General features: G+C 55.3%; 1 protein-coding gene across 2 annotated transcripts in view; it reads left to right on the forward strand.

Moving 5' to 3' along the window:
* Nucleotides 1-9,460: 9,460 nt before the first annotated feature.
* The window catches only part of KCNAB1 (potassium voltage-gated channel subfamily A regulatory beta subunit 1), a gene marked incomplete at both ends in the record, with an annotated part of 58,036 nt that continues 40,296 nt past the window's right edge, over nucleotides 9,461-27,200 (forward strand). The window contains one exon of one of the 2 annotated variants that reach the window (XM_084267384.1): nucleotides 9,461-9,732. In XM_084267384.1, the coding sequence (XP_084123510.1) occupies nucleotides 9,461-9,732 (272 nt within the window). Of the gene's footprint in view, nucleotides 9,733-12,520; nucleotides 12,763-27,200 lie in introns of those variants that run through there. The other variant, XM_084267385.1, reaches the window with a different exon arrangement.

Consider the following 27,200-nt stretch of genomic DNA (forward strand, 5'->3'; position numbering starts at 1 on the left):
GGTCTTCAGAGGCAGCGTCTGGCTTCCTGTGTTTTTCTTCCATAGCTCAGCCACGATGGAGAATCAGGGGCAAAGCCCTCGGAGCAGCTTCCAGCCTTCCGGGGAGCGCCAAGGGGCTTCGCAGAGGAGCAGCGGGGACACATCTCAGATGGGGAGCGCCAAGGGGCTTTGCAGAGGAGCAGCAGGACAGATCCCAGGTATGGAGGACACATAAGCCTTGGCCCAATGTCACCCTGGAGCTCTCTGGGAGCTGGGCATGCCATGAGGATGGGTTTGAGCATGGCCATTGCTTGGGGGGAGCCTGGGGGGCAGCAAGCAGGATGCTCCTGGGTGCTCTCCTCCCAGTTCCTACAGCCAGGCTGGTGGTGTCACCAGTATGTCCCACCAGTTCCAGCCCAGGCCCCATCTGGAGATGCTCAGGGTTGGTGTTAGAGGAACAAAGGAGTGGGCACAACCCCTCACAGCACGAAAGCAGCTGGTGAAGGACGGCTGCAGAACTGGAGTCAGGTGGTTATTTTTCTTTTCAAAGCTGTGATTTTTCACAAAAGCTTTTGCAAAAACTTCCTGAAATGAAAAGGAATTTGCATCTCCAGCTGGTTTTGGTGGAGCTGCAGCAGAAGTTGGTGTTCCTGCAGCACGGTGCCCTCTGTGTCATGCTGGAGCTTCTCCTGGGGTCATTTCCTCACTTAAAAATACCTTTTCCAGCGATGCTATCTCAGTCTGGTTACTGGAAATAGCTAGGAGCTCGTTTCTGGGCTGCTGGTCCTGCCCCATGCTGCGTTACTGAAAGGAGCCCTGTTTCTATCTCTGCTTCACCTTAGCCCAGCAGGGATCCAACAGAACAAAACCTTCAATCTCAAGACATTTCTGGTGCAGTTTGCAGGGAATGAGCACCAAAGCAAGGGCTGGGACTTTGGCTTTGAGGTTTGCTGGCTGCCTCCTGGCATCACCCAGGCAGGGGACAGGGTCCCCCCGCTGCTCCGGTGAGCTGCTGCGGTTCCCCAGCACTTGCTGTGGGGCTGCTCCTGGTTTTGGCTCGTTTCCTGCTCCGGATTGCAGAGAGACTCTTGTGTGGTGATGTAAGAGCTCTTTGCAGCTGACCCCGATGAGATTCCAGCCCCCCCAGCTAACGTGTGAGGGTAAGCAAGCCACACCTAACAGAGTGACGTGGGACCGCGAAGCGCGGTGCCATGTCTGGGCCCCTTCCCTGTCTCTGAGGGTCAGATCAGATACCCCTGTGCCTCTGGCTTCAGAGATGAAACTTCCCACAGATTTCTGGCATCTCATCACAGACAAGGACTGGAGACAAAGTGTCCCTGGGATAACGGGATGAGGGCAGCGCCGGGAGGTGAACTGCAGCTCCCTGTGGCCGGGGGGTGGATGGATGGGGCTATTTCTGTTCCTTTCATTGCCTGAGTATGACCTGCAGAAAATAGAACCGGTGCCACCACTTAATTACTTGGCTGTGAAGTGGCAGAGCGTTAACATCCGGAGGAGTTTGGTGCTGGCATTGATTCCTTTATGGTTTTGCTCGCAGGGGCTCTGCAGGCAGCAGTGGCTGCCCTTGCAGATGGCACCCAGGGCTCTCAAAGGCCAGGCAGGTGGACAAACCGCTGAAGAGGGGTGCATAACTGCACCCAGAGATGCTGATTTTGCTTCCATAAGTATCGCAGAGCAGCCAGGGGTTCAGTGGGAGTCCCGCTCGGAAGCACAGGTGTGATCGGATGGAATGGGAGTTCAAGAGCCCCCTTAGAGCTGGGATGTTTCTCCTGACTGGGTGGTTTATGACACTAAGGGCCAATACAGAGCTCTTCTCAGGGTTTCCTCCTGCATTAATGTGGTTTTGGGTGAAAAAACCCCACAACAAACATGGAAGAACGTTCTGGGTTAAGTGTGGAAGCGTCACGTCTGCCTGGGTTGGAGTTGTGTGTTAAGGAGAAACATTAATTCAAGAGAAAGAGAGTTCCTGCTCCTTCCAGCATCGGGTGCTGGGTGACGAAGCCCAGGAGCCATAGCTGGGTTGGGGTCCATCCCTTGTATGCCAGTCCCAGGGGTGTGGGGGAGTCCAGGCTCCCCCGCTCCCCTGCAGAGAAGGTGTTTGCCAACGTGTTCGCACACGCACTTTCTTTAATGAGGGAGAAATAATTCAAAGCCACCATGCATAATTCATCAGGCTCTGGTGCAGGCTGCCACCCGACCGGGGGCCTGGGGGACTGTGACCCGGCCACTGACACCAGCATCCCCCCAGTGCCAGGGGGGAAAGGGGAGCTCAGCGTGTTCCTCTGCCTGGTGCTGGGCTCTTGGCACAGCACTCCAATGATGTGTTTACACCCAGATTTACCATCTTGCAGAGCTGCACCCCTTTGGGTCAGCTTTAAGGTGCACCCTGGTCATCCAGTGCTGGTAGTGGGTTAATTTTGTTATTGTTTGGGCAAGGTGACACCTGACAGGTCACTTAGAAATGCCTGGTGTGTCTTCTCGTGTCTGACCTGCCGGGGACGTGCCCAGCTGTCTGGGTTTCTTGGTGTGGAGGTGGGATGCTGCTCAGGATATGGGGAAACAATTGGTGGGGTTTTAGAGACCAAACCCAGAGTTTTCCTTGATTTCAGCAGCCCCATGAGATCTCTGGAGACATCCATCTGCTCCTGGGGAGCTCCAGAGAGTTTTGGTGGCAGAACTCAGCATTGGAGCAGGACTGAACACCGTACCTGTGCACCAAGGAGCTCGACTGCCGAGCAGGGACCCAGCACCACACCCCCCTCACTTTGAAGGTGGCTGCCTCAGGTCTGGATTCAGGACAATCTTTTGTGTTTTGTGGAGCTGGTGTTTATTTTTAGTCACTTCTGTAGTGCTGGTTGCCATGGCACCGCAACAGCATCGTGCGGGTTGTGCCACGGGAGTGCCAGTGGTGCTGGACCCGGAGGGGCAGGCGTGGGGACAGGGCTCCTGGCCATGGAGGGGAGGGTTTGGTGGGGGAAGGTGGGAGATCAGCACCCTGTGTCTGGTCCATCCCATGGATTCGGTTTGCAATCATTGCTGGGGCTTGCTGGAAGCCCAACGCGATCCCCTCAGCACACAGACCTGCCCAGGAAGGATTTTAACCACATCCTCAGAGCATTACTGCTGCTCAGCAGGGAATTACCCTTTTTTTGTCTGAAATTTGTGCAGAAAAGAACAATGTGGGTGGTTCTGCACCTTTTCTTGCTGTTGGGAAGCAGATGCTGAACGATCAGGGTGGTGTTGGGCTTCAAAGGTGGGAGCGTGTGTCCGGAGCATCGCTGGGTACCACCTCCCTGGCCTGCCTGCCTCCAGAAAGTTCTGCTCATCTCGGTTCCCCTTGACCTTGGAAACTCTTCCCCTTTCTAATCAGGGATCACTTGATTGCTGCTGGCTCTCAGCACGATCCAGAGCCAACCCAGGCAGTGATCTTGCTGAGGACTCAGCACAGAGGGGTAAAGAAAGTTAATTAACAAACCCAAGAGTTTTCCTCTTTGCTCGGGTGTGATAGGACTGGTGCTCAGCTCCAGGGTTACAGCTGCAAATTGTCTGAGGAGATAAAAGGCCCATGGGAACCAATTTCCACTTCGGTTTCTTTTAATGTCACAGATTGGCTCGCTCAGAGCTGGACGGGATCCTGCGCCCTCCGAGCTGCCCAGCTCCCTTGTGCCCTTGCTGGGGATGGGGGGAGCTTTCCTGGGGGGGCTGTTGGGATTTACAGGGGTGGCTGCTCCACCTCTGGTCCAGGAAGAGATTCAATGCTTTTCATTACCCTCTGCCACTTCTAATTGGGTGATCCTGCAGTTGGATGTAATAAAACCGGATGGGATGGCAATGTCATGATGCAGCAGCAAACTGTGGGTGACTGTAAGTGCTGGGGGCCGGCTGAGATGCCCCCCCAGCATGGAGTCCTGCTCTCCCTCCCACACCGGGCAGAAAATGGGGTAAAAATGGGCTGGTTTGGGGTGTGATGGCTGATCCAAGAGGTGCCTGTCTGCAGGGACTGGGGCGGGATTCCCAGGGCAGCAGCACAGCATCGGGGGCAGCCAGTGACCCAGCACTGACACACAGTTTGTGGAGTGAGCTGGGGGTGCTCGAGTGGGTGATGAGGGCACCAGGTGTCTGTCCTGTGTGATAAAGCCAATGGAAGCAGCTCAGCTCTGCTTCCCCATGTGCTGGGAAAAGTTTTTCCATCAGGTCTGAGGAACACAGAGAAGTGGTGCTGCTCCCCTGGGAGAAATGATCCACTCCCTGCTCCCAGGATGGGAGGAGGCATCAAAACTTGGAGCTCTCCCATGAGCTGGGAGATGGAATGGGCTTGTGCTCCCTGCTGGGAGAGGGCTGGATGCAGGGAAATACATTAACCCTGATTCCTGGTGTATTGTATGTTGAGATTTCCCTTTAAAACCTGAGGTATATCAATATATCCAACTCTGTTTTCACCTATTCCCACCAAAATACGCTGTTCCTGTCATGGTGCCTGGGTTTTTCACCGTGTCAGGGTGGCACAGTGCCCATCCAACACCCTCATGGGTAACAGGCTGAAGGGGGGAGCAATGCTCTCTGCTTTGGCATTGCTGCTGGGCTCTGTTCCTGGCAGCCAGGAGGGGCTTGGCCCCCCGTGCTGCTTGCTTAGGGGGTTTTGTGGGGTAGAATGGAGGAGGAGGAGGGTAACCTGCAGAGGTGGCATGGCTGGGGAACCAGAGTGCTGAGGGGGAAGCCAAGGAATAGCTTAAAAAGCTGAAGAAAACCCAGTGCAGAGACTTTGTGGGGTTTCAGCATCATTTCAGTCCTGTTCTTCATTTCCCAGGTGGTGCCTGGTTGCTGAGACTGGAGGTGTGAGCAGGGGGAGGGCTGCTCGAGGGACACTACCTCCCTTCCAGATTATTCCAAGGAAATGGAAGCTGTGGGACAGATCTGACCCCCCTCACCAGAGTCTCCCAAGCCTGTCTGTGGAGGCACACCGAGGTGGCTGGTTTGGGCTCCTTCCCCTCACCTTCAGAGGTGCCAGCATTCACCATGGTGCTTCCAGAAGTTAAAAACACGAGGGTGGATCAGGTGGGGAGCTCGGATGTGTCCCTCAGGCTTCCCAGCAGGTGCTTTCCAGGGAAGCACATTGGCTGAGGATGCCTGAGCATCTCTTCCTGGCTCGGTCCGGGCCACGGAGCCCGTTGCTGCCAGCAGAGCATCACAGGAGGGAGTGGAGGCTCTCCCCCCACCCTGCCCTGCATAAGTCACTACATTTAAACGCTGTCAGAGCAGGGTGAACCACTTAAAACCAATTAAGTACCCTAATGAATCTTTCCCTGATGGGGTTTCAATTACCTTAAGTAGGAGCGGGTGTGGAGCAGGCGTGCCGCTCGCCTATCGTTTAGACTCTTGCTAATTGGATCGTGCATTTGGAAATTGCAGGGCTCCTATGGGATGAAATCTATATGTTTACTTAGAGATCACTTACAGATGTTTTCCAGCCCAGCCTGTACCTGAGGAAGGCTTGCCTGTTCCTGCCTGCACCCCTCCGAAAAGGCCCTTCCAGCTTTTAACCGCTGCTGACGGACCCTGCTTGAGATGAGCTGTGTCTGTGTGCACAGGTCGGGTCTAGATGCACGTGTGTGCAGCTGAACAGGCCTGGGAAGCACCTGTTAGGAGCTCAGGGGGGATTTTGAGGCTGGTTTTTTGGAGAGGGTGAGTTTTGCAGGGGTTTGGAACAGGCTGCCCAGGGAGGGGGCTGAGTCACCACCCCTGAGTGTGTTTAAAAAAAGGGTAGATGAGGTGCTCAGGGATCTGGTTTAGCTCAGGATGGGAATGGTTGGACTTGATGATCTTAAAGTCTTTTCCAACCTTGTGACTCTGTGATTCTGACTCTGTGATTCTGTGGTTGGGCAGCACTGCTGGATCCGACCTGGAGTCTGCATTCCTTCAGCTTGGGACGAGGCAAAGTCAATTTGTTGTTGGAGGAAACCGGGGTGGAATTTCCTTGTGTGATGTTGTGAGGCTGATGGAACTGGAACAGCCCGATAGAAAAGGGCCTGAGAGATTAAAAATTACCCCAAACCCAGCAACACAGTGCTTGAAAACCACAAACTGTGAATTTGCTAATGGGAACCTGGTGCCTTTCTGAGCAGGAAACATCTCCTGTTTCTCTTATTTACATCTGAAGAACACACCAGGTCTGACCAGGACGATGTCTGAGGGGCAGGGAACCATGCCAACCCCCGTTCCCATCCCGGAGCTGGTGATGCTGGATGTTGGGCAACATCCTGCTTTGAAACTGGCCCCACGCCCAGTTATGAGTTGGGGGTTTTTTGGTGTTTTTTTAGTGGTTCTGTACCTCTGCCCCCTTGCCATAACCTCCCCTGGTTGCAGGCAGCCCGGGATTGTGTGTTTAATACAGATAAGTGCAGGGCATTACGCTCCACAGCAGAGATTAACCCGGCAGCGAGGGGCTCGGCGGGGCCCGGCCCCTTCCCTGCCGGAAGGGAGCTCATGGGAAACCGCCTGGTGATTAATCACCAGGCCTCATCTGGGAATTAATACAGGGGCTGAGTAGCTGGGTCTCAGGGCGTGCAGGAGTGGGGTGTCAGTAGAATCATAGACTGGTCTGGGTTGGAAGGGGCCCCAAGGGTCCCAGACCCCCAACCCCCTGCCACAGGCAGGGACACCAACCTCCAGGCCTGGAGCTACACAAGGTTGCCCAGGGCCCCAGCCAACCTGGCCTTGAACACCCCCAGGGATGGGGCACCCACCCCCTCTCTGGGCAGCCCCTTCCAGCCCCTCACCACTCTCTCTGGAAAGAACTTCCCCCTAAGATCTAATTTAAACCTCCCCTTCTCCAGCTTCACCCCATCCCCTTGTCCTGCCAGTCTCTGCCCTTTAACAAGCTGATTCCCCTCCTGTTCCTCTGCTCCCTTCAGGGACTGGAAGGCTGCAGTGAGGTCCCCCCACAGCCTTCTCTTCTCCAGGCTGACCCAGCCCAGCTCCCTCAGCCTCTCTCCATAGGGGAGCTGCTCCAGCCCTCTGATCATCTCTGTGGCTCCTCTGACCCCTCTCCACCAGCCCCACACCTTCCTTGTGTTGGGCCCCAGCTCTGGACACAGGACTCCAGCTGGGGCCTCAGGAGGGTAGAGCAGAGAGGGACAATCCCCTCCCTGTCCTTGCTGGCACCAAAGGGGAAGGAGGTTTTTTGGAGGGTTTGGATGATGCTGGTGCAGCAGAGGGCTCATCCTGCCGGGGCTGGGTGCCCACGCTGCTGGGACATGGCACGGTCACCCCCACCCAGTGAGCTGCTGGGGAGGCCATAGCAGTGGGGTATCAATATTTAACAGCAGCTGGGGAGCTTTGCTTTCAGGAAAGCAATCTGCCTGCACTATTCATGAGTTGAGCTGTGGTGTCCTTACCTGCTGGAATATATAATCACCCAAGAAACAATATCTGTGGCGTTACCTACCTAAACGAGGCATTAGGGAACATCTCCCCTCACAATAGCCTGCTGCAGGGCCGACAATGCGCCTCGGGCAGCAACAACCTGGCAGCAGCTGCTTTTAATTGAGTTTGAGTTGGAGGTGTTGGAGGTCTTGGAAGGGCTTCAGGAACAGCCAGGTGCCTCTGGTTAAGGACACGGTAGACGTGGAGGGCTGAGGAAGCGCAGTGTGCCTCTTCCACGGCCAGTTAAGGACTTGGTCTTGCTTTTGTTAGCCAGCTTCCATGTGAAAGGCCTTGAGGAGCTGTATGAGCCTTGGAACTTGTGTACCCATCCAGCTGCTTAGCTGCCTGGCTGCCCAGAGCAGGGGTGGAGTCCCCATCCCCAAAGGGGTTCAAAACGCGTGCAGACGTGACACTGCAGCACATGGGTTAGTTGACATGGTGGGTTGGACAGACGGTCGGACTTGACCTGAGAGGTCTTGTCCAGCCTTAAGGATTCTGTGATTTGGAGGCTTCTGGAGTTGCTGGAAGCCTTTTTTCTTTTCAGGAAGTGCCAGGAAGCTCAGTGCCAGGCAAGTGTAACACCTTGGAGCAGGCACAGAGCTGGAAGTCGCTAACGGCTCCAATTTTGAGTCATTTTTCCAGAGTTTTGCAAAACTTCCAGTGGCTGTTTCAGTGCCATCCCTGCTAAATAGGTCAGGTAGCGCCGCTTTCCGTGGGAGGTAAATTCTATAGGACTTCTTCCAAAAAGGAATGGAACTGTTTTCTTAAAAAGTACCTAAAAAGGGCTGCTTTGCTTTAATAGGGTTTTTTTCTTACTGTGGGCACGTCCTGGAACGCGGTGAACCAGCAGAACACTCTTGCTGTGAGCAGGATGATCCTGTGTTCCTCAGGGCGGGCACGGCCAGCAGACCACCCCCAGCACCCTGTCTGCCTCAGGAGACCCCCAGCCCCCAAAGAGGCTGGAGGGACCCAGATCCAGAAGGGATGGGAAGAGCCAGGCTGGTCCCAGCTGGCCAGAGGGTACCCAGCAGCAGCTGGGAAGTGCCAGGGGCAGGGAGAGGAAGGTGGTGGAGCAGAGGGTAAGGCAGGGGACGCCGACTGCAGCTTTCCTCATGAGACAGGCGCATCCTCCACAGCGCACGGGTGGGCGATTACGCTGCATCTCAACGGCTGTAAAGCCCTGCTTATCTTCAGAGGGATTTTTTATCTCCCTGCCCGCCTCCCTTTCAAAACAAGGATGTGTTTGTGCTCCTAAAGTGGCTGTGGTGATTAGTGCTGTAATCTCCGTATCAGCTTTTGCATTTCCAACGAGAGAGGGAAATTAATTCAATTCTGGTTCCTGCTCCTCTCAGATGTTTCCCCCAAACACCCTTTGCTCAGCAAGCGAATGCAGGGGGGATGAGAGCTGTAACTTGGTTCTTAAGGGGGATCAACCCCCTGAATTTCTCCAAATCCTTTGGAGAATGGAAGTTCCTGCTGGATGGGGCGATCCGAGGAGCTGGAGCACTGCCCGTGGCGGGAGGAGGAGGAGAAGAATGATGATGAGGAGGAGGGATGGAGCGTCCAGCTCAGCTCTAAGGCAGCCAGGTCGGTGCAGACACCGACGCTCCGAGGCCGCGTCCGGCTGGAAGGGCGCTGCCATTTGCCCTGGCTGGAGCCCACGTGGCCGTGGCTTTGCCGTGGAGCCCAGCACCCGCGTGACTTCACCTCATATCTTCCCTTTCCCCTGCCACAACCCACTACTCGAGCCCGAGCCCGGCTCAGGTGCTCTGCTCTGCACGCTGCACGTCGGGCTTTGTCCTTATCCGTGGGGAAGCCGAGCCCGCCGGCCAGCGGGAAGCTGCTGCAGATGTTTCCATGAGAAGGTCGCAGCTCTTCTTTCTGGTTAAGCTCCGCGGACACGTATCTAATTACAGCTGCTGTGGCCGGCGTGAGGTTATAGAGGGAGGAAAGAGCGTGCTGGAAAATCAGTTTAAATGATTTGAGGGCAGCGACTTAGCGCCGGCAGCGCTGCCTCAGCGCCGGGGCAGGACGCGAGATGCTGGCAGCACGCACGGGCACCGTGGGGAATAAAAATGCCGAGGAAGCCCTGAAGCTGAGGAAGCAGTCTGTGCTCTCCCTGGGGAGCAGGGAGAGAGCCTTGAAGAGCTCCTTGGAAAGCGGGAAGGAGGGCCGGGCCCGGGGCAGCCAGCCGCAGCAGCGTGCCCGGCGCCTGGCTCTGCTGCGGGAGCTGGAGATGAACTGGTACCTGCGGGTCTGCGAGCTCTCCCACGAGTACACCATCGCCTACACCACCGGCATGCCCCACAGGTACGTGCCCCGCTCGCTCTTCGGACAGTAGCAGCTCTGATAATCACAGCAACAATAACAGCAGAAAGCTTTTTGGCTTTAGGAGCCTGGCTTTTCCCAGTATCCAGGGTTTCCCCCCCAGCACTGGGGTGGATGCGCGTTACCGAGCTGCAGAAGCTCTGCCAACTCTTTGCTGAGTTCCTGTAACTTTTCAGCTGCCTGCAGTTGCCCAGCCCTGTTTCCCACCAGCTCTTTTGTCCCAGCAACTGTAGTTCCGTTTGAATCCTGTTGGGAAGTTGCTGCTGTTGTGTAGGGATGGGGCGGGTGACGGGAGGAACAGCAGGACAGGAGGAACACCAGGTCCCCGTGTCCTCGTGTGGTGGCTCAGTGTGGGGATGAGCTACTTGGGATGGGAGACCCACAGCTCTGAGTATCTTGTTCCACCAACTTCAGATGCCGCAGCCTCCTGGATCTGATCTAAGGGGATGTCAGTGGAAATGAGATGTGCAGCTCTCTAATCTCCTGTGCAGAGCAAGACCCTTCATGAACTAGGAACCTCAATGTGAGCTGCCCAGTGCTGCTGCCTTAGTCCCTGCGTCCCCAGGCAGCGACTCTGCGCGGACCCAGGGCAGCCCTGGGGGGTGCGCAGGGTGGACGAGGGTCTCGCTCGCCTGGAGGGATGGGGCTGCTGTGAAGGGGCTTTTCAGTGGGGACCTCAGCTGGGAAGTTGGGTGGAACCTTCCCTGATCCCAGGCAGAGGGGAATGGATGCCTGAAGTCCCCGGCACGAACCGAGACCCCGCAGGCACTCTGGGATTCAGAACTGATAAACAGTCACAGCATTAGGATAAGGATCAGAACTGGGGTGACTGAAAAGAAAGCCAGCTAAAACTAGGAGAGGGTGAGAGAGTCGTTATTAAGCACGGAAACCTCTAACGAGCCCAAAGAAGGGCATGAAGGCAGGGGTGCAGGCAAAGCCCCAGAACTGCCTGGGGCACGGTGCCCCCCCAGGCCCTGCCCAGGCACCAGTGGTGGGACTCCACACTACAAAGCAAAGTAACTTTTGGGAAAACTCAGTTTCTGATGGTGCGGATCCAGGTGAGCCCCTCACACCTCCCATGCCTAAAAAACAGAGCTTTGGGGTGATACTGCTTTGCCCCTAGTTCACCCCGTGCTATGGATGAGGAGAGGGCTGGGTCTGACAGGAGGTAAAATTGGAGGGGGGGTGTTTCAGTGAAGAAAGGGGGAAGTTGGGGCTCAGACAAGGTGTCTTGCTGCAGACCTGTCTGTGCTTGCTGAGAGGAGAGCTCCCAGCACGGCTCCCAGCACGGCACGCACTCACATTGCAAAGAGCTCAAGAGCATCACCTGCATCCCAGCATTGATGGGTCAACAGGACCACCCCCATCTTCAGGCAGCAGTGTGATGGGGTACCACAGGGATGGGGTGGCCAGAGCAGGGCCCCTCCCACCTCTCCTGGGAGACAGGGACACTGAGGTCTGTTAGTACCCTCAGGGCCCCGACGCGACAGTTGCAGGGAAGGAATAACCGGGTAATCCAAGCGCCTGTGCCAGGCCCTCCCCTGTGACATTGAATTATAAGCTTTTAAAATATGTTCTGGGTTGGGATCAGTCTTTGTTTATCTGCTTTGAAAGATTTAGGGATTAGTCGAGTTCATGATACATCCATCACTTGATTATTTAACTTATTTTTCCGCTGTTTTGGGGATTGAAATGATGGTCAGGAACTGGGTTGAGTGTTTAAAATGGAAGAGCCTCAGAAATCTGCCTCCGTGGTGTGTGTCGGGCATCACCATGGTCTGCTCACTGTGGGCTAGAAAAGGTTACTGGATGCTGTCTTGACCCATGAAATCTGTGCTGTTTCTCCCCCCAGGGATGAAGGCCCCTGAGAACTGGTGACTTTTTGTTTGCTCTTTAGCAGAATACCTGGGTGTTGGTTTGGCATGCTTGTTTCATAGGCAAAGAGCTCAAAGGTGTGCCTGCTGCCCCATGCTCCGGTTCTGCGGAGCTGGAGGGGTTTTTAAGCAGCCGGTAGCATCTCAGGGGCTTTGCTGGTACCTCCCCACAACGCCTCTCCACCCACACACAGGCTCCCAAAGTTGGTGGCTGTCTCCTGTCCCAGCTCCAATGCCCCTAGCTCATCCCTTTCTCGAGTATTCCCATTTTCTGGTTGTTTTTATGGTATTTTTTAGTTCTTTTCTTGGTTGCTTATTAACTGTCGAAGCCCCTGGAGGCTGTGGGTGTTGGGGGGTGTGAGTGTTACAGACCGTGTAACCTGAGCTGTGTGAGTTCACAAGGGTCCATGAGGAAACAAAACCTCTCAGTGACTTGCAGCGTTCATCTGTCCAGCCCGAGGCCTGACAGGGACCCCGTGCGAATGTGGCTTAGGGCTGCTGGCCTTGGACGGGATCCCAAGCAAATATTTCTCATTATCTAAATATAAGACCTGGGAAACGGGGCTGGTGCTCTATTCCCACTGGCGGTCCTCGTCCCTCGGAGCACTTGACCATTATAGGCTTGAGCAATGAACAGGGTTGCTGATCTTGGCCAGAATCCATCCTTGGGCATCAATTAAAAGGAGCCAATTGCCAGGCTATAAGGAACGGTTGGGAAAGAAGAGCCCCTGCGAGGTCCTGCCGTCCTCTCTGGCGACACGACCCGGCTCACGGCATCTCATGCCGGTGGGAGCAGGATGGTGCTGGGCTCTCCCCTCAGCAGCTCCTGAGGACCCCGCGCTCCAGCATCTGCCAGGCATCGCGGGTCTCTCCCTTCGCAGCTCCAGGCGCGGACCATGCACTTGTACAAGGCCGCCTGTGCGGACATCCCGCCCCACAAGCCGAGCCTGCAGAAGCCGAGCGAAACCCTCCTGAGAGGCAAAAGGCCGAGCGCGGTGCCCAGAGCCCGCCCTCCGGCCGCGGGCTGGCCGGGCACGCTGGGCCCAGCCGCGGAGCTGAAGCAGCTGGAGAAGTTCCTGCACCTGCACGGGCTGTCGCTGCAAGACACCGTCCGGGCTGAGACGGGGATGAAGTACAGGTACTTCTGTGGGGGGCTACGTGGGGCTGCAGGCTTGGCCTGGCAGCCTCCAAACGCTCTGGGGGGGTCTGTGTGCGGCTCCTGGAATGCTGGTGGGATCTGAAGGGCGTGTTGGGTCTAGAAGCGTTTCCTTCTCCAGGTTGGCTGAGGCCTGTGAGAGCGAGCAGGGCTCTGAGCCAGGGGGGGAACGTGTGTGGCCTCGTCTCTGAAGAGTTTGAATTTTGTATTGGAAATAGTGTGATAACGCGGCCTCGAAAGCTGATGGAAATAAGTAGAGGTCTGAGTGCATGGAGCTGGAGTGCTGAAAAGGGAAAATGCCCAAAGGCAACAGGATGGCATCCCAGGGACCCCGTGCTGCTGTGCCAGGAGTAATCCCTGGCGTCACTCGGCGTTAGTGGCCGTGATGCTGTCCCCGAGCAAGAGCCCCTGATTAACTAGCTGGGTTTTTGGGATCTGGAAGCTTGCCTCCTTTCTAATGAGGAATTCTTCTGCTCCCCTTGTGCTGACCCTTGGCATAGCTGTGTTTAAAATGGCTGGTGTTAGTACACACCCAGAAATACCCATTTAGCTTCTTTCTCTGCTAACTCTGTCCTTCCTGAGGCAGTGGTCTGCTCCTCACTTGGTTGAACGCTCAATGTGCCTCAAGAAGCAGAAGTAACCCCCTGGTCACACAGTGTTCCCATAGTTATGATCCAGGGTCTCAAGTTTCCTCCATGGGAGATTATCCTGCAAAGCTCCCTGATGTCCAGGCACCTCCCTGATGCTGAACCTGGCTGCTACTGAGGCAAAACTTGGGGTCATCTCTGCTCGGTGCTGTGCAGAAAACACACCCAGCATGGCAGTGAAAACAGAATCACAGACTCACAGAGCTGTAGGGGTTGGAAGGGACCCCCAGAGCCCATGGGGTACAACCCCCTGCCAAAGCAGGGTCCCTAGGACAGGGCACACAGGTCAGTGTGACAGGACAGGGCTGGAATCTCTCCAGAGAAGGAGACTCCACACCCCCTGGGCAGCCTGTCCCAGGGCTCCCTCACCCTCACTGTGACACCCAACATGCGAAGAGGTCGGGGAACCAACTTCTCCAGAGATGGATACCCAGGCTCTTAAATCCCAGGGAGACCCAGGGCTTTAAGGCACAGAAGAACATAACTAATGGGGTGTTCTGGGACTGTCTTTGCTCCAGGGCAGCTGGTGTTGGCCTTGGGGCTTTACCTACTGCTGGGGGCTGTGACTGCATGCTTGGCTGTAGCGTGGTGTGAATGGCTTCAGGCTCAGCTCTCTCAGCTCCTAACATGGAGTGGTCCTCATCCATCGCAGCCTGTCACCGTGCTGCAACACAGGCTGAGCTCAATTCCCACTGAAGCTGATGGATCCCAGCATACACTTAATTTTAAGTAGGTGCATTTATCACACTTGGCAGAAGCATCTCTAACATCTCGTTCATCACATACATCATCTCCAGGAGAAGGGAGGCAGCGGCAGGAGAGGGAGCCATGCCGAGGGCTCTGCTGTGGGGCCAGAGGGGTTTTCCAGCACTCCCCATTTTCCATAGGCCTTTTGCTCACCTGGCTTGGGAAGCACAGGGGCTCTTCTGCTCTTACCATGAGCTTGAACATTTCCCTTTCCAGCACAGGTTGTTTTGCCTTCCCGACGTTTCTCGGCGATCCACAGGTCTAGTCGACAGGCAGCATAATAAACCCCCCCCTTTTTTTTATTAAGAGCTATTTAATTATGCGTGGAAAGTCATTATTAACAAGAATCACTTACTAAATACTCATAATCTGGTTTATTTATAGGCTGATTAGTTCTTTTTCCCTTTCATTGCTTCAGCAGACACAGCTTAGTTCAGCTCGTTGCTGAACGACCAACGTGCAACAGTGCACGAGGGGAGCTGGGTGCTGATGGCAATAGTGTTTCTCTTAGATGATGAAACGCCATTTCCAAAGTCAGTTTGGAAATGTCTCCTTATCCAATGAGGTGTTTGTTGCACAGCTGCTTTGCTGGGGACCAAACCACCCGAGCTGGGGCTGCCCTCACGGCCGGGAAGGTGGGACCACAGACCTCCTCACTGTCCTGCTCCTGGGTGGATGACACGGTGTCTCTGTGCTTGGGCAGCTGTGGGTTGAGAGCCTGGAGGGGAAATGTGAGATGTACATGTCTGCAAAGCACCTGGGTGACTTTTCCAAACCATGCCCTTGGCAAGTGTTGTGTGTGGAAAGTCTTTATGGAGGTCAGGGACCCCAGAGGCACTGCCGGATTAACCCCCGCTGCAGCCTGCAGAGCTGGGGGCAGAGTGTGCTATGAGCATTTTAGCTATTTTTATACTTATTTGGGGTCTTGTTCAGGGCAGGTGAATTCTTCTTGCAGTACACAGAGCCCCAGGAAGCTCGTTTCATTTGGAGTGATGGCCCTGGGCTGTCCTGCAGGAATCCCCCAGGAGTTCCTGCATCCCAGGAAGGTGCTGGGATGCTCTGCCTGGATTGTGTTGCTTTTCTCAGTTCAGCTAATTAATAACTTGAAATTTAGGAGTGGCCTAACACCCCAGCAGCTCTCCAACCCCTCTGCCATGGCCTGTGGCATTGCCTGGGGGTGTTGTGACCCAAGGGCAGGACTCAGCCTTGCTGAGCTGCGGGTAGATTCCAGGATCCAGCCTGCCCAGATGCCCTGCAGAGCCTTCCTGCCCTCCAGCAGATCCACGCTCCCACCCAGCTGAGTGCTGCCTGTGAACTTACTGAGGGTGCCCTGATCCCCTTGTCTAGACTGTGGCTAAAGGTGTTAAAGAGAACTGGCCCCAGTTCTGAGCCCTGGGGGACACTGCTTGTGACTGGCCACCAACTGGGTTTAGCTCCACATACCACCACTCTCTGGGATGGTCCCTCCAGCCAGTCTTTTAGGGCTCTCCAGTTGAACCTCACCAAGGCAACTTAGGTAACAGGATCAAATCCTGAAATAGCAAAAGGCTTTTGGTGAGCACCAGGGTTTGGTGGGGCCACTCAGGGCTACGACCACTGTGGGCAAAGAGATAAAATGCTCCAGCTGGGAAGTGTGTCCCCCCCAGCCCCTGAGTTATGTGTACAAAAAACAAACACTGTGTTAGGGAAATACAAAGTGTGTAGCAGCAAAGTTGGGGTTGTTTTTATAAGTTTCTGGGAGCTGCAGCTTATAACCACGTGCTCCACACCAGCCATCCCAGTTCCAGCAGACACGGTCAGGTGGGCTGTGGGTAGCAGAGGGCTCTGAGTGATGGGATTGTCCCTGCACCAGGGGATTAAACAGGCTTTTAGCTTAGGGAAAAGATGACTGACAGGGATTACAGCAGATGTGTTTAAAATCAGGAGCAGCCTGTGGTAACTCCCTGTCTCCCATCACACGGGAACTGGGGGGGAATGGGAATGACATTGCTGATGGCTGGGCTGCTGGCGGGCGGTGTGGCTGGCACACAGGGATGCTTCACTCCATGGCCATGCTTATGCTGTGTGACTGGAGACAGGTCAATGTACAGGGGAGCTTGAGCACGCAGATCACACCCTTCAGCCTTCATCCCTTCTCACCCCCCCCCTACCAGGCTGCTGCTGGAGCAGGGAGAGGGGATTTGGGAAGGATCACTTTGCCGTAGCAGCTTTTCCAGGCTCCTGTGGTCCAGCTCACTTTATGCATGGAAGTTTTAAAATATCTAATCTTTAGATGGCAAAATATCTGAAAGCACTTGATGCAGTCCTGTAATCCTGCCCTGTAATCCTGGCCTCATCTGCTCGGCTCGGAGCACGGTCGCGTTATGCTGTGGGGAGGTAGCTGGGAGCAGCGATGTTTTCCTGGTGTCCTGGGCAGGTCGCTCCTCAGAGCCACGTCCAGCTGGGCCCCTTTGGCAGCACCTGCCCTACATATTTGCAGGTTGGGCATTGGGTTTTTGTTGGTCTGCTCAAAGCAAAGTGCCCGCTGCACAGCAGGATGGCAGGTATTCCTGTGGCCATCCTGTTCCCAAAGTCTCCTCACCATCAGAAGGACATGGAGGTCCTACAGTGAGTCCAGAGAAGGGCAGCCAGGCTGGGGAAGGGGCTGGAGGGCAGATCCTCTGAGGAGCAGCTGAGGGAGCTGGGGGTGTTGAGCCTGGAGAAGAGGAGGCTGAGGGGAGACCTTCTCCCCACCTCCCCTGCCCTGCCAGGAGGGTGCAGAGAGGTGGGCGATGGTCTCTTCAGCCAGGGGACAGGAGATGGGACAAGGGGCAATGGGCTCAAGCTGCCCCAGGGCAGGGTCAGCTCAGCTGGGAGGGGAAAGTTCTTCCCTGGCAGAGTTGTGGGGCTGTGGCACAGGCTGCCCAGGGAGGGGCTGAGTCACCCCCTGGGTGTGTTTAACAGAGGGGAGATGAGGCGCTCAGGGATCTGGTTTGGTACAGGACAGGAACGGTTGGACTCGATGATCTTAAAGGTCTTTTCCAACCTTGTGGTTCTGTGATCTGTTTCCCCTGGCTCTGTGTGATGTTCACAGGGATCCTGCCCATGCCACACACCGATGGGAGAGGGTGGAATGAAAGCAGAGGGTGTGTGTGGGTTGGTTAGGGGGTGTGGGGGTTGGTTAGGGTGTGTGGAAGTTAGGGGGTGTGGGGGTTAGGGAGCGAGCAGGGTATCCACCCACAAGCTGCGTGGGTGTTTTTCCTCTGTGCAGTAAGAAATCCTGCTGTAATCCTTCGGCAGAAGGGTGCAGAGAGCCGCTGTGCAGGCTGAGCCCCATCTCCCCGGCTGGGTTTCGGCAGGAGGAGCTCTTTAGCTGCTCAGATGATGCCGGCTCCCCTCCTGCTGCTTTCTGGTCGCCGTCATCTCCCGTGACAGAGCCGCGTGTGGGTGCCGCACACCCGTGTACACCCCCCCCCGTGCGCACACCCTTCCTTTTGCAGGACGAGGTCCCAAACAACAGTGACCAAGCCACGTCAGAGCTCAAATCCACCCAGATGGGACTTCCAGCCTTACTCCAGCCCTTTGCCAGGAAGCTCCCCGCGCTCTCTGTGGGAGACAGAGCAGATCTGGGTCCTCTCATCTCGCCCCCCAGCAGCACACCCCAGCTCGCCCTTAGCTGCGCGCGGAGCAGCAGCTCCCGCCGCTGCCGAGCCGCAGTTTGCAGGTTTGCTGCTGCTTTTCCCACACCTTCTGCTCCCGTCAGGCTCCAGCTCGCACTGCCAGATGCTGAATAAATCACCGGCTCCGTGGGCAGGGTGCTGCCTGCTGAGCCCACTCTCCACTCCCCACCGCGGCACCCGTGGTGCTGAGCGTCTCCAGCATCTCTCCGGGGGGCTGACTCCGAGGTTTGGGGCTATTTATGGGTTTGTTTATAGGCAGGTTTGAAGTCTGTGGTCTGTGAGTGTGCCCCGGAGTGAAACGTGGTCTGTGCAGCCTCGGCCAGAGCAGGTGTTTGTCTTTGGGCTGACTTTGGGAGCTGCTGAGATCGGGATCTTGTCGTGCATCGCGCCGACACAAAGTGCCGCACGGTGCTGGACGGCTGCGGGGCCGAGTTGAGGGAAAATCCCAGTTAAACCTCCTCTGGCAGCTGGTTGCTGGTTGGTTTCAAGGCTCCATCCTTTAGGACATGATTGGAAACCATGAGGCTTTGAGGAGGTTGGTGCTGTGGCAGGCTGAGAGCAGGGCGCAGCATCGCTGACCGAGGTGTGTGCTCCGGCACTGCCGACCCAGCGCTTGTCAGCCCAGGAAAAATCATGGCTTTGGGTCTTCCATGCAAAGACAACACTGGTGCAGACACAGCAATCTGGCTTTGTTTAATTGGCATTAATAACTGAATGCGATGGCATCTTCCTCCCTCCCCGCAGCGACTCTTCCTGCCCCATCCCTCCTCCTGGGATGAGCAGAAAATGCCCCTTTCCAGCCCTGGCAGCGCAGGTTTATGGGCCACGCTGTGCTTAGAGACTTCTCTTGAGTTTCTCTCTTGGTTATTAACCCTGGTTTCTATGCTAATGATCATTAATACTGAGTTTAATACCGAATTCTGCAGGTTGTGTGAGCCTGGGGTAACACAAAGAGGAGCTGTTCCTGGAAGTGGGGCACTCTGTCCAGTCTGGCAGATTCTGAAGGCAAAACAGTTTTCTCCTCACACCCAGAATTTCTCCAGCATCAGGAAATAGTTGCCAGCTCAGGGAAGAGGATGGAGATGGAGGTTATGAAGGGGACGGGGTGCCAGCTCCCAGGGAGGTGCTGGGGGGCTGCCCCATGGCACGGCCGCAGCCTGTGTGCCAGTCTCTGAACCAGAACTTGCTTTTTAAATGTTTTTGAAATTTATTCTACAACTTCAAACAAAGTGACATGATCAGCTGGATGTATTTTAACTATTTGATGTCTTTTCCCCACACTGGGGTGACTACCTTGCTGTCTCAGTCTCCCCATCTGGCTCCTGGGGGTGCGTGGGTGGGAGTGGGGCAGCCGGACCCCCCTCTGCGTGTGGCTGCCTGGGGGGGCTGGCTTGAAAGGCAGCTTTTTCCATGGCTGCACCAGGCACTGCAGCCCTGCTGCTGCCTGATAAGCTCTTTGTTGTTGTTGTTGTTGTTGTGTTCAGTGTGTATCTTTGGAGTTGCTTGGCTCCATCCCCATCCCCAGTCGACAGCACTGCGTTTCTCTCATTCCAGGAGCACGGCCGCTGTTTTCCCTTGGGGTGTTAAAGCTGAAGGAGGGAAGGTTTAAATTAGATCTTAGGGGGAAGTTCTTTGCAGAGAGAGTGGTGAGGGGCTGGAACAGGCTGCCCAGAGAGAGGGTGGGTGCCCTGTCCCTGGGGGTGTTCAAGGCCAGGTTGGCTGGGGCCCTGGGCAACCTTGTGTAGCTCCAGGCCTGGAGGTTGGTGTCCCTGCCTGTGGCAGGGGGTTGGAGCTCTGGGACCCTTGGGGTTCCTTCCAACCCAGACCAGGCTGGTATTCTGTGATTCTATGTTGGTGAAGTACATGGGGGGTCCATGGTGTGTCCCAGTGAGGGGTTTGTTGGGGGGATGTTGCTTCCCCCAGCTGTCCAGCTGCAGGCTGGGTAAGCAGCTCCCCTGACAGCCCTCGGTGTCCCACCCTGCTGAGGTGAGGAAACGCCGTGTGTTCCACTGCAGAAAGAGACACCCCATCCCTTGCAAGGGCAATTCTGCTCCCCACCAGGCCTGACGAGCAGTTATGCATTTGGCAATACGTAACCACCCTCTTGCAAATGCTTTTGTTAATTAAATGGGCGCCGTTCCAGTGGGAAAGTGGTGGTTCGATACCGGTTGGGATGCGCTCGGACATCAGGGACTACTCGCCTGGCCAGCACTGGCCCTGGCAAGTACAGCAGCTCCTTGGCTTGGCAGTGCTTGGCAGTGCTTGGCAGTGCTTGGCCATCTCCTGAAGCCTTCACAGTGCCTTGCATTTAATTTCCTGAAGCGACATTACCACTGCCCTGCGGTACAGTGTGCTCCTGGCCCGGGTGCAAACCTCAACCAGACAAAAAGTCCTTCCCAAGGGCTCTGGGAATGAAAGGAGCGATGCTTTGCCCTTTAGTCCAAAGGGAGTGGAGGGAAAATTAGGGAGTGAGAGATTCCCTGCAGCCCCTGCCTTTTGCCTGCACTCTGCCCGCATCCCTGGCAAGCACAGAGCTGTCCCAACGCCGCTCTGATGGGAGAAGGTGACAAGCATCCCGTTCAGGTGACAAGCAGATCCCAGAAGTCCCCAAACAATGATTTTTAACTCCCTGTGTCAGCTAATATCCAGGCCGTGAAGGGAGTGCTGACTCAGCAGGCTGTGCTGTGCCACGCTGCCACGACAGGACGAATCGGGCTGAAGAGGTTCCTCAGTGATCTGCTGCGCTTCAGCAAGAGCCATTGTTCTGGGTGATGCAGCAGGCTCCTCCGTGACTAATGCCAGCAGATGCCTCTCATTATTTTGGGACTGCTGGAAGATGGGAAGAGTTCTCTCTCCGATGCAGGGAGGGGATGGTACTGGGCTGGTTTTGCTGGGTGCAGCTGGTGGGATTCTGACCCTGTGCCGCTCTGGCTTCGGTAATTAGGGGTGATGTTGTAGCTGAAAGAGAATCTGAGGAGGATTAATTAAGGGGTTTTTTTTCAACTACTATTTTGGAAGGTGATATTTTTATGGTGCTTCTTACTCAGTATCAGTTTATATAAGATAATCACTGGTGGAGACAGTCGCTTTTCATGTAGTTTGCTCCTGACAGCGTGCACGTCCCTGTGCCAGCCAGAGAAGGATGCAGCACAAGGGGAAGCCAAGGGTACCCGGGCAAGTGGGATGTTTGCAGAAGAAAGTTTAGGGAACGACACGGTCTCCTCTCACTTGTCTTTGTCCTGACCCTCTGCCAGCTCAGCTCGAAGAATCAGAAGTTACGGCGTGATCATTACTCATCCATCTGCTAGAGCGCAGCCTGGGAAAGGGCAGAGCAGGGCTGCGTGTTATGCAGCACCAGAGACCTGCACAGCGTTATCTCTCTCTTCAGTCAGAGTTTTGAGTGGTTTCCAGCAAGGCTGGGCTGATGTGGAACGTATCCTGGGCTGAGTTTTAATTGGAATACATTTATTAATTAGTTTAGATTAGATATTGGGGGGAAGTTCTTTACAGAGAGAGTGGTGTGGGGGTGGAACAGGCTGCCCAGAGAGGGGGTGGGTGCCCCATCCCTGGGGGTGTTCAATCCCAGCCCAGTCTGGGATTCTATGATTCTATGATAAATCGGGTCATGCAAAGCACCTGGGGAAAAAACCTGCATTTTCTGCAGTCTGGGTCTGGATTATGAGTGTGGTAAAGTGGCCACCTCGCTGCCCTGGGGGGTGTCTGTCCCCAGGGTGCTGCTGGCACCGGGTGCTGGGCTGGTGAGTGGGGGTCTCGGGCACCCAGGGGGTTGAAAATTAGATGGGAGTTTGTACGTGAATTCCTCATGGGAGGATCTCTGTTGATGTATGGACCGGGGAGAAAACATATAATGAAATGTAAAAAGTGGGGTGGCAGGGCCCCAAAACTGGGTGGGTTTGGGAAAAGGCACCTTTTGTCTTTTGCTGCTCTGTATTTAAACAAAAAAAAGGACCCAAAGCATTCCTGGCAGCATGGCCACAGGTGAGGGTGTCTGCTCTGGGAAAGCAGAGCAGGACCCCCTGGCAGCACAGCCCCTGGGGAAGCCTCTTCACTCTGTTTCACCCCACTGGCACCCAGCTCCATTTAATTGTGATACAGCAAACCTCATGCACTCTTCATGCCAGTTTTCCTTCTGTTATGGTTTCATCCCATCCCAAAGGATCCGTAATGTGAACTCAGGGACCATCCCTGTGGAAGATCAGGGCAGTGTCCACAGATGCACACAGGTTGCCTCTGTGGGGCTGGGACGATGCTGCCTGAGCTATCCCCAGCCCATCAGGCATCCCTCTGGGTACCAGTGCCAGCAGCCTGGCTCTGTTTGCCCACATCGCTCCCTGATGTTCCTGGTTTCAATCCCTTCTGGGAGGATGGAGCCCTTGGAGCCTGGCGTGGAGCTGATACCAGATCTCATGTGCTATCAGAGGCAGCCTGAGCTGGAGACCCGCCAGAATGATGTGTTTTAACTAAAAAACCTTCAGTGGGAATGTGGATCAGCCTTCCCCAAGTGCAATTACACATGCAAATCCAGTGTTTCATGGGAAGCTGGTGGAAACAGGGCTGTTTGCTGGGAAGCACCGGGCTTTTGTTCTGCAGAGTGTCTCCTCGCCAGGTTCCCAGCGTTGTTACAAAAAGGCCCCTGGTCCCTCGTGGGTTTGGGTGCACCCTGAAGGAGCTGGGGGTACCCACGGGGTTTGGAGCTGCTGCTTCTTGGAGGATTGCTCCTCGGCTGAGGGGCACAGCAGAGCCTTGGCTGTTAACTGAAATTAGTGCCAGGGAAGCCCCTTTTGGGAGACGCATCCTGAGGGAATAGTCAGGGTCTGCTAGTGACACAACCCCGGGAGGGGTGGCTGACACCCCAGGGGGCTGTACTGCTGTTCAGCAAGGCCTGGGGAGTTGGAAAGGAGAAGTTTAAAGAGCTTTAACAAGGGCAAGTGGAGGGTCTGGTGTCTGGGGAAGAACCACCCCAGGTACCACTGTGGGTTGGGGACTGGGCTGTTGGAGAGCAGCGTAGGTGAGAGGGTCCTGGGGGTCCTGGGGGACAGCAGGATGCCCATGACCACAGAAATCACAGAAATCACAGAATTATCAAGGTTGGAAAAGACCTAAAAGATCATCCAGTCCAACCATTCACCTATTACTACTAGCTCCCACTAAACCATGTCCCTCAATACAACGTCCAGTCCAATGTACCCTCCTGGCTAAGGCAGCGGATGGCATTCTGGGGTGTGTGAGAAGGGGGTGGTTAGCAGGTCAAGAGAGGTCCTTCTCCCCCTGTGCTCTGCCCTGGTGAGACCCTACCTGGCATGCTGGGTCCTGTTCTGGGCCCCTCAGCTCGAGAAGGACATAGAACTCCTTGAAAGAGCCCAGTGCAGTGCCACCAGGGTGATGAAAGGAGTGGAACACCTTCCTTATGAGGACAGGCTGAGGGAGCTGGGTCTCTTCAGCCTGGAGAAGAGAAGCCTGAGGGGCGACCTCATTAATGTTTATAAATCTGTAAAGAGCAAGAGTCAGGGGGATGGAGCCAGGCTCTGCTCAGGGGTGGCAGTGACAGGACAAGGGGCAGTGGGTGCAGCTGGAGCAGAGGAAGTTCCATGAGAATGTCAGGAGGAACTTTGTCGCTGTGAGGGTGGCAGAGCCCTGGGACAGGCTGCCCAGAGAGGCTGGGGACTCTCCTTCTCTGGAGACATTCAAACCCCCTGGATGTGTTCCTGTGGGATTTAGTCTGGGTGACCCTGTTCTGGCAGAGGGGTTGGATTAAATGTCTCTTCCAACTTCTAAGGCTCTGGGATTCTGTGATCCTAATGCCAGCTAACTCCTGGGCTCTTCTCCTGCTCTCCTGGTGGGTGATGATGCTCTGTCTCTCTCCCCTGTCCCTGTCAGCCCAGTTTATGGAGATGTAACGGAACTGCTGCAGTGGTTAACTAATTAACCCCACAGAAATCCTGCTTTCAAGCAGCTGCTGGGATGGAGTGAATCAGCTGAGGGATGGGCACTGGCTGGGTTTATTGTTGGAGCTTTTTATGGCCTGGTGAAACTCGTCTTGGGACGGGACACAGAAGTCCCCTGAGTGCATCCTGCCGTGCTGCAGAGGACTGACTGTGTGGAAGTCTGAAAATCAAGGGGTTGGGACAGAGTATCAAGATGACTCTTGTGAAGGCCAATCTCGGAGGCTGCTGCCTCAAACGTGGGTGTGGGGTTTCAGAAGGGCCACGGCAAACAGACCGCAGCGGCTGTAGCAAGGTCCAGGCTGGTAGAGAAAATAAAGGAGGACACACTTTTTGGGTGGAAAAGCTTCAAGGGCAGAACTCTGCATTCCCCAGGCTGTTTCTGGAGCAGGATCCTGCTGTCACTGCGCTGCTGGCTGTTTTCTCAGTGCCTCCGTGCAGCTTTCTGAAGTTTGGCTGATCCTATTACCCGCTGAGCACCCGTCACACCACCCCATGTGGCTCAAGCTCTATCGTGAGCACTGGAATGGTATTTTTAATGTGTCTCTGGCCTGGAAGCAGGGACTTCTTCTGTCCTAGTGCATCTTCCCGCTGCCCAGGGCTGCTCTGGCCCGGAGCGTGGGGGGCTGGCACTTCAGGGCTGTGGTGGGGAGGGTGGTCAGTCTTCCTCCAGTACCACTGCAAATGCAAATCCAGTTTTTCATGTGAAACCAGTGAAAATAGGGCTGTTTGCTAGGTAAGTGCCAGGCTTTTGTTCCACATGGGGCGTGGGGGTGCTCGGGACCCCAAGGCTCCTCCAAGCGCCTTACTTGGTAGCACCTGATGTCCCCACCTTGGGGAGGTCCCTATCACCCACTGGGACACCAGCCCACTCACGGAGCTCAGCAGAGTCCCTTCAAGAGCCCTGGGACAGGCTTGCTGCTGCACCACCATAACCTGGTGCAAGCACCAGTGCTCTCAGCACAGCCCCGGGTGCACTGGAAGCATTAACCATGTTGTGTCTCGTGATATACACATAGACACCAGTTAAAAAAAAACCCTAAACTGAAAATAATGCTAAAAAAATGCTAAAAAGGAAGCTTTCTAGCAAAGAAACTTCACTGGGGGCTTCATCTGACATTGGCGCTGATGGGTGCTGTGTTTGCTGCTGTGTTAATCTTCTCTTGCTGCTGAAGAATTTCGGTGAAAGAGCTTAAACCAGCCAAGCTGGCGTTGTCACCGGTGACCTGGATTGCTGGCTAGCATGCAGGGATGTGGCTTTACTTAGTACGTACCCAGGGGCACGTGGCTGGTGTCCAGCTCTCACTCGCATCGCAGCCGGCAGCACCGCCGGCCTCTGGCTGAAATGAGGTGAAAGCGCACTGTGATTCCCTTGGGCTTCCTTGAGGAGGTCCCAGGTCATTGCCCATGTCACTGTGTCCTGGCAGATGTGCCAATCCCCCTCCCTTGCAAGGGAAAGAAATGGGTTATTTGGGTTAGACGGGAGGTGGGCAGCAGGGAGGGCTGATGCAGGGGCCGTACGTGGGGCAGCCTTTCGAGGGACAGAGGGTGGGTTTGTTTCATCAGCTCTTCAGACTCAGTTTCCCAGCACTTGAGACATGAAAAGGCAATTTTTTAAGGAGCAGAGGTTAAGGCTGAGAAATGCTCGGGTTACTTGTAACAGAATCACAGAGCTGTAGGGGTGGGAAGGGACCTCCAGAGCTCAGCAGGTCCAACCCCCTGCCAAAGCAGGGTCCTTAGGACAGGGCACACAGGTCGGCGTTATGTAGATGACATCTTACGTAGGCCAGTGAAAATTCCTGCTTTAGGTTTCAGGTAGAAACGTGAACTTTGTTGCTGGTGGTGAAAAAAAAACCCAATTTCTTTTATAAAAGAAAAAAACAGAAAGCACTGGAGGGGTTTACTTGGTGAGGAAGACCAGCACAGGGAGGGAGGGAGGAAGGGGATCCGCTCTACCCTTCACCCCGTGCTCACCGGCCGAGTAGGCCTCATTCCCTGTGCCGCGAGTAGTGTTTAATTAACACGCGTGGCTGTCAGCAGCACAGCCGGCTGCTGCCGCTGAGGCCTGAGCACAAGGAGGGCGGGAAATTAAGGGCTGCCATCTTAGAGGCCTGACGGGGCCTGCCGGGATTTATCCGGGGTATGTCGGCATCACCCAGAACCACGGGTTTAGCTGGCAAGCGGCTTACAAGTGATGAAAGGAGCGAGGTGCTGCTTGGTGTTTGCCTGGGGAAATGCTCTGCTAGGGCAGAACTCGGCAGAGGAATTGGGGTAAGCGGCCTACGGCAGCCGCCATCCAGACTCGGCCTCATGTTCCGAAGCTGCCTCCCTTTAAGGTGAAATTTAAACGCGATTTAAATGAAGGCCAGCAGGAAGCAGTGCGTCTGGCATGAGCCGTGCCTGGGGGATGGCTCTGCACCAGCTTGAACTGCTTCATCCCACCCAGGCTGACAGGCCTTGCTTGATTCCTCTACTTTGGGTTGCATGAGTGTATTTCCCTCCGGTCGTTACAGCGAGCGCCGGGCAGCTACCTGTGCCCATGCCCCAGCAGCACAGAGCCCCTGTGCCCCCGACCCAGCCGGCGCTGCCAGCCCTGCCTGGTCCTGTCCATCACCCACCTCTGCCACGCTCCGTGCCTCTGCAGGGACCAGACTGGCTCTGAATAAGGTAGTTTTTCTTTCCACAGAGGTTTCCATTCTGCTCGCAGCAGAGATGCTTGTCACCCCACCCCTGCAAGGTCCTGGGTGAAGAAACATACGTCCATGTAGGAGCAGAACATCTGGCTTCTGCGCTTGCCTTGAGCATCCCGCTTCTCTGTCCTTGGCTCCTGCCTTTATTTGGGACCCCAGGATGGATGCAGTGGCTCCTGGGTCGGAGGGGGTAACGGGGATCAGAGGAAAAGGCAAAGCCAGCATGGCCATGAGCATCTGTGTTGAAACAGATTTGCTTGACAAAGCATTTTGAGCGAGTTGCTTAATGAGCGATTGTCATCTTCCTCGGGGGAGGGCATCGTGCTTGGCAGAGAGCTGCTTTCCTAGCGGTTTGGTGGCACTGAGGCGGCACAGAGAGCCTGGCCCGAGGCTCGGGGCTGAGTCTGAGCTGCCACCCCATCCCAGCACCCTTCTCTCCGAGGCTGTCACGTACCTCTTGTTTTATAAGCTCGGGATTTGCATGATACAAAATGATGTTATTCCAACGTTTTAGCCTAGGAGTGATTATCTTGTTCAGGGAACTGAAATAAATCCTGCACTTAAATACATATTTCTTAGGCAGAGCCTGTAACCCTCCAGAGCTAAGAGGCTTCAGTTAATATGCTCTGCGGGCTGTGCCAGTGCAGGATGTGACCGTCCCTTCTGTTCCCTCCTTGGACATCCCCTGACACCCCAAGGCACGGGCAGCAGTGG

Source organism: Gallinula chloropus (genome assembly GCF_964237585.1).
Source record: "Gallinula chloropus genome assembly, chromosome: 8".
Taxonomy (NCBI): domain Eukaryota; kingdom Metazoa; phylum Chordata; class Aves; order Gruiformes; family Rallidae; genus Gallinula; species Gallinula chloropus.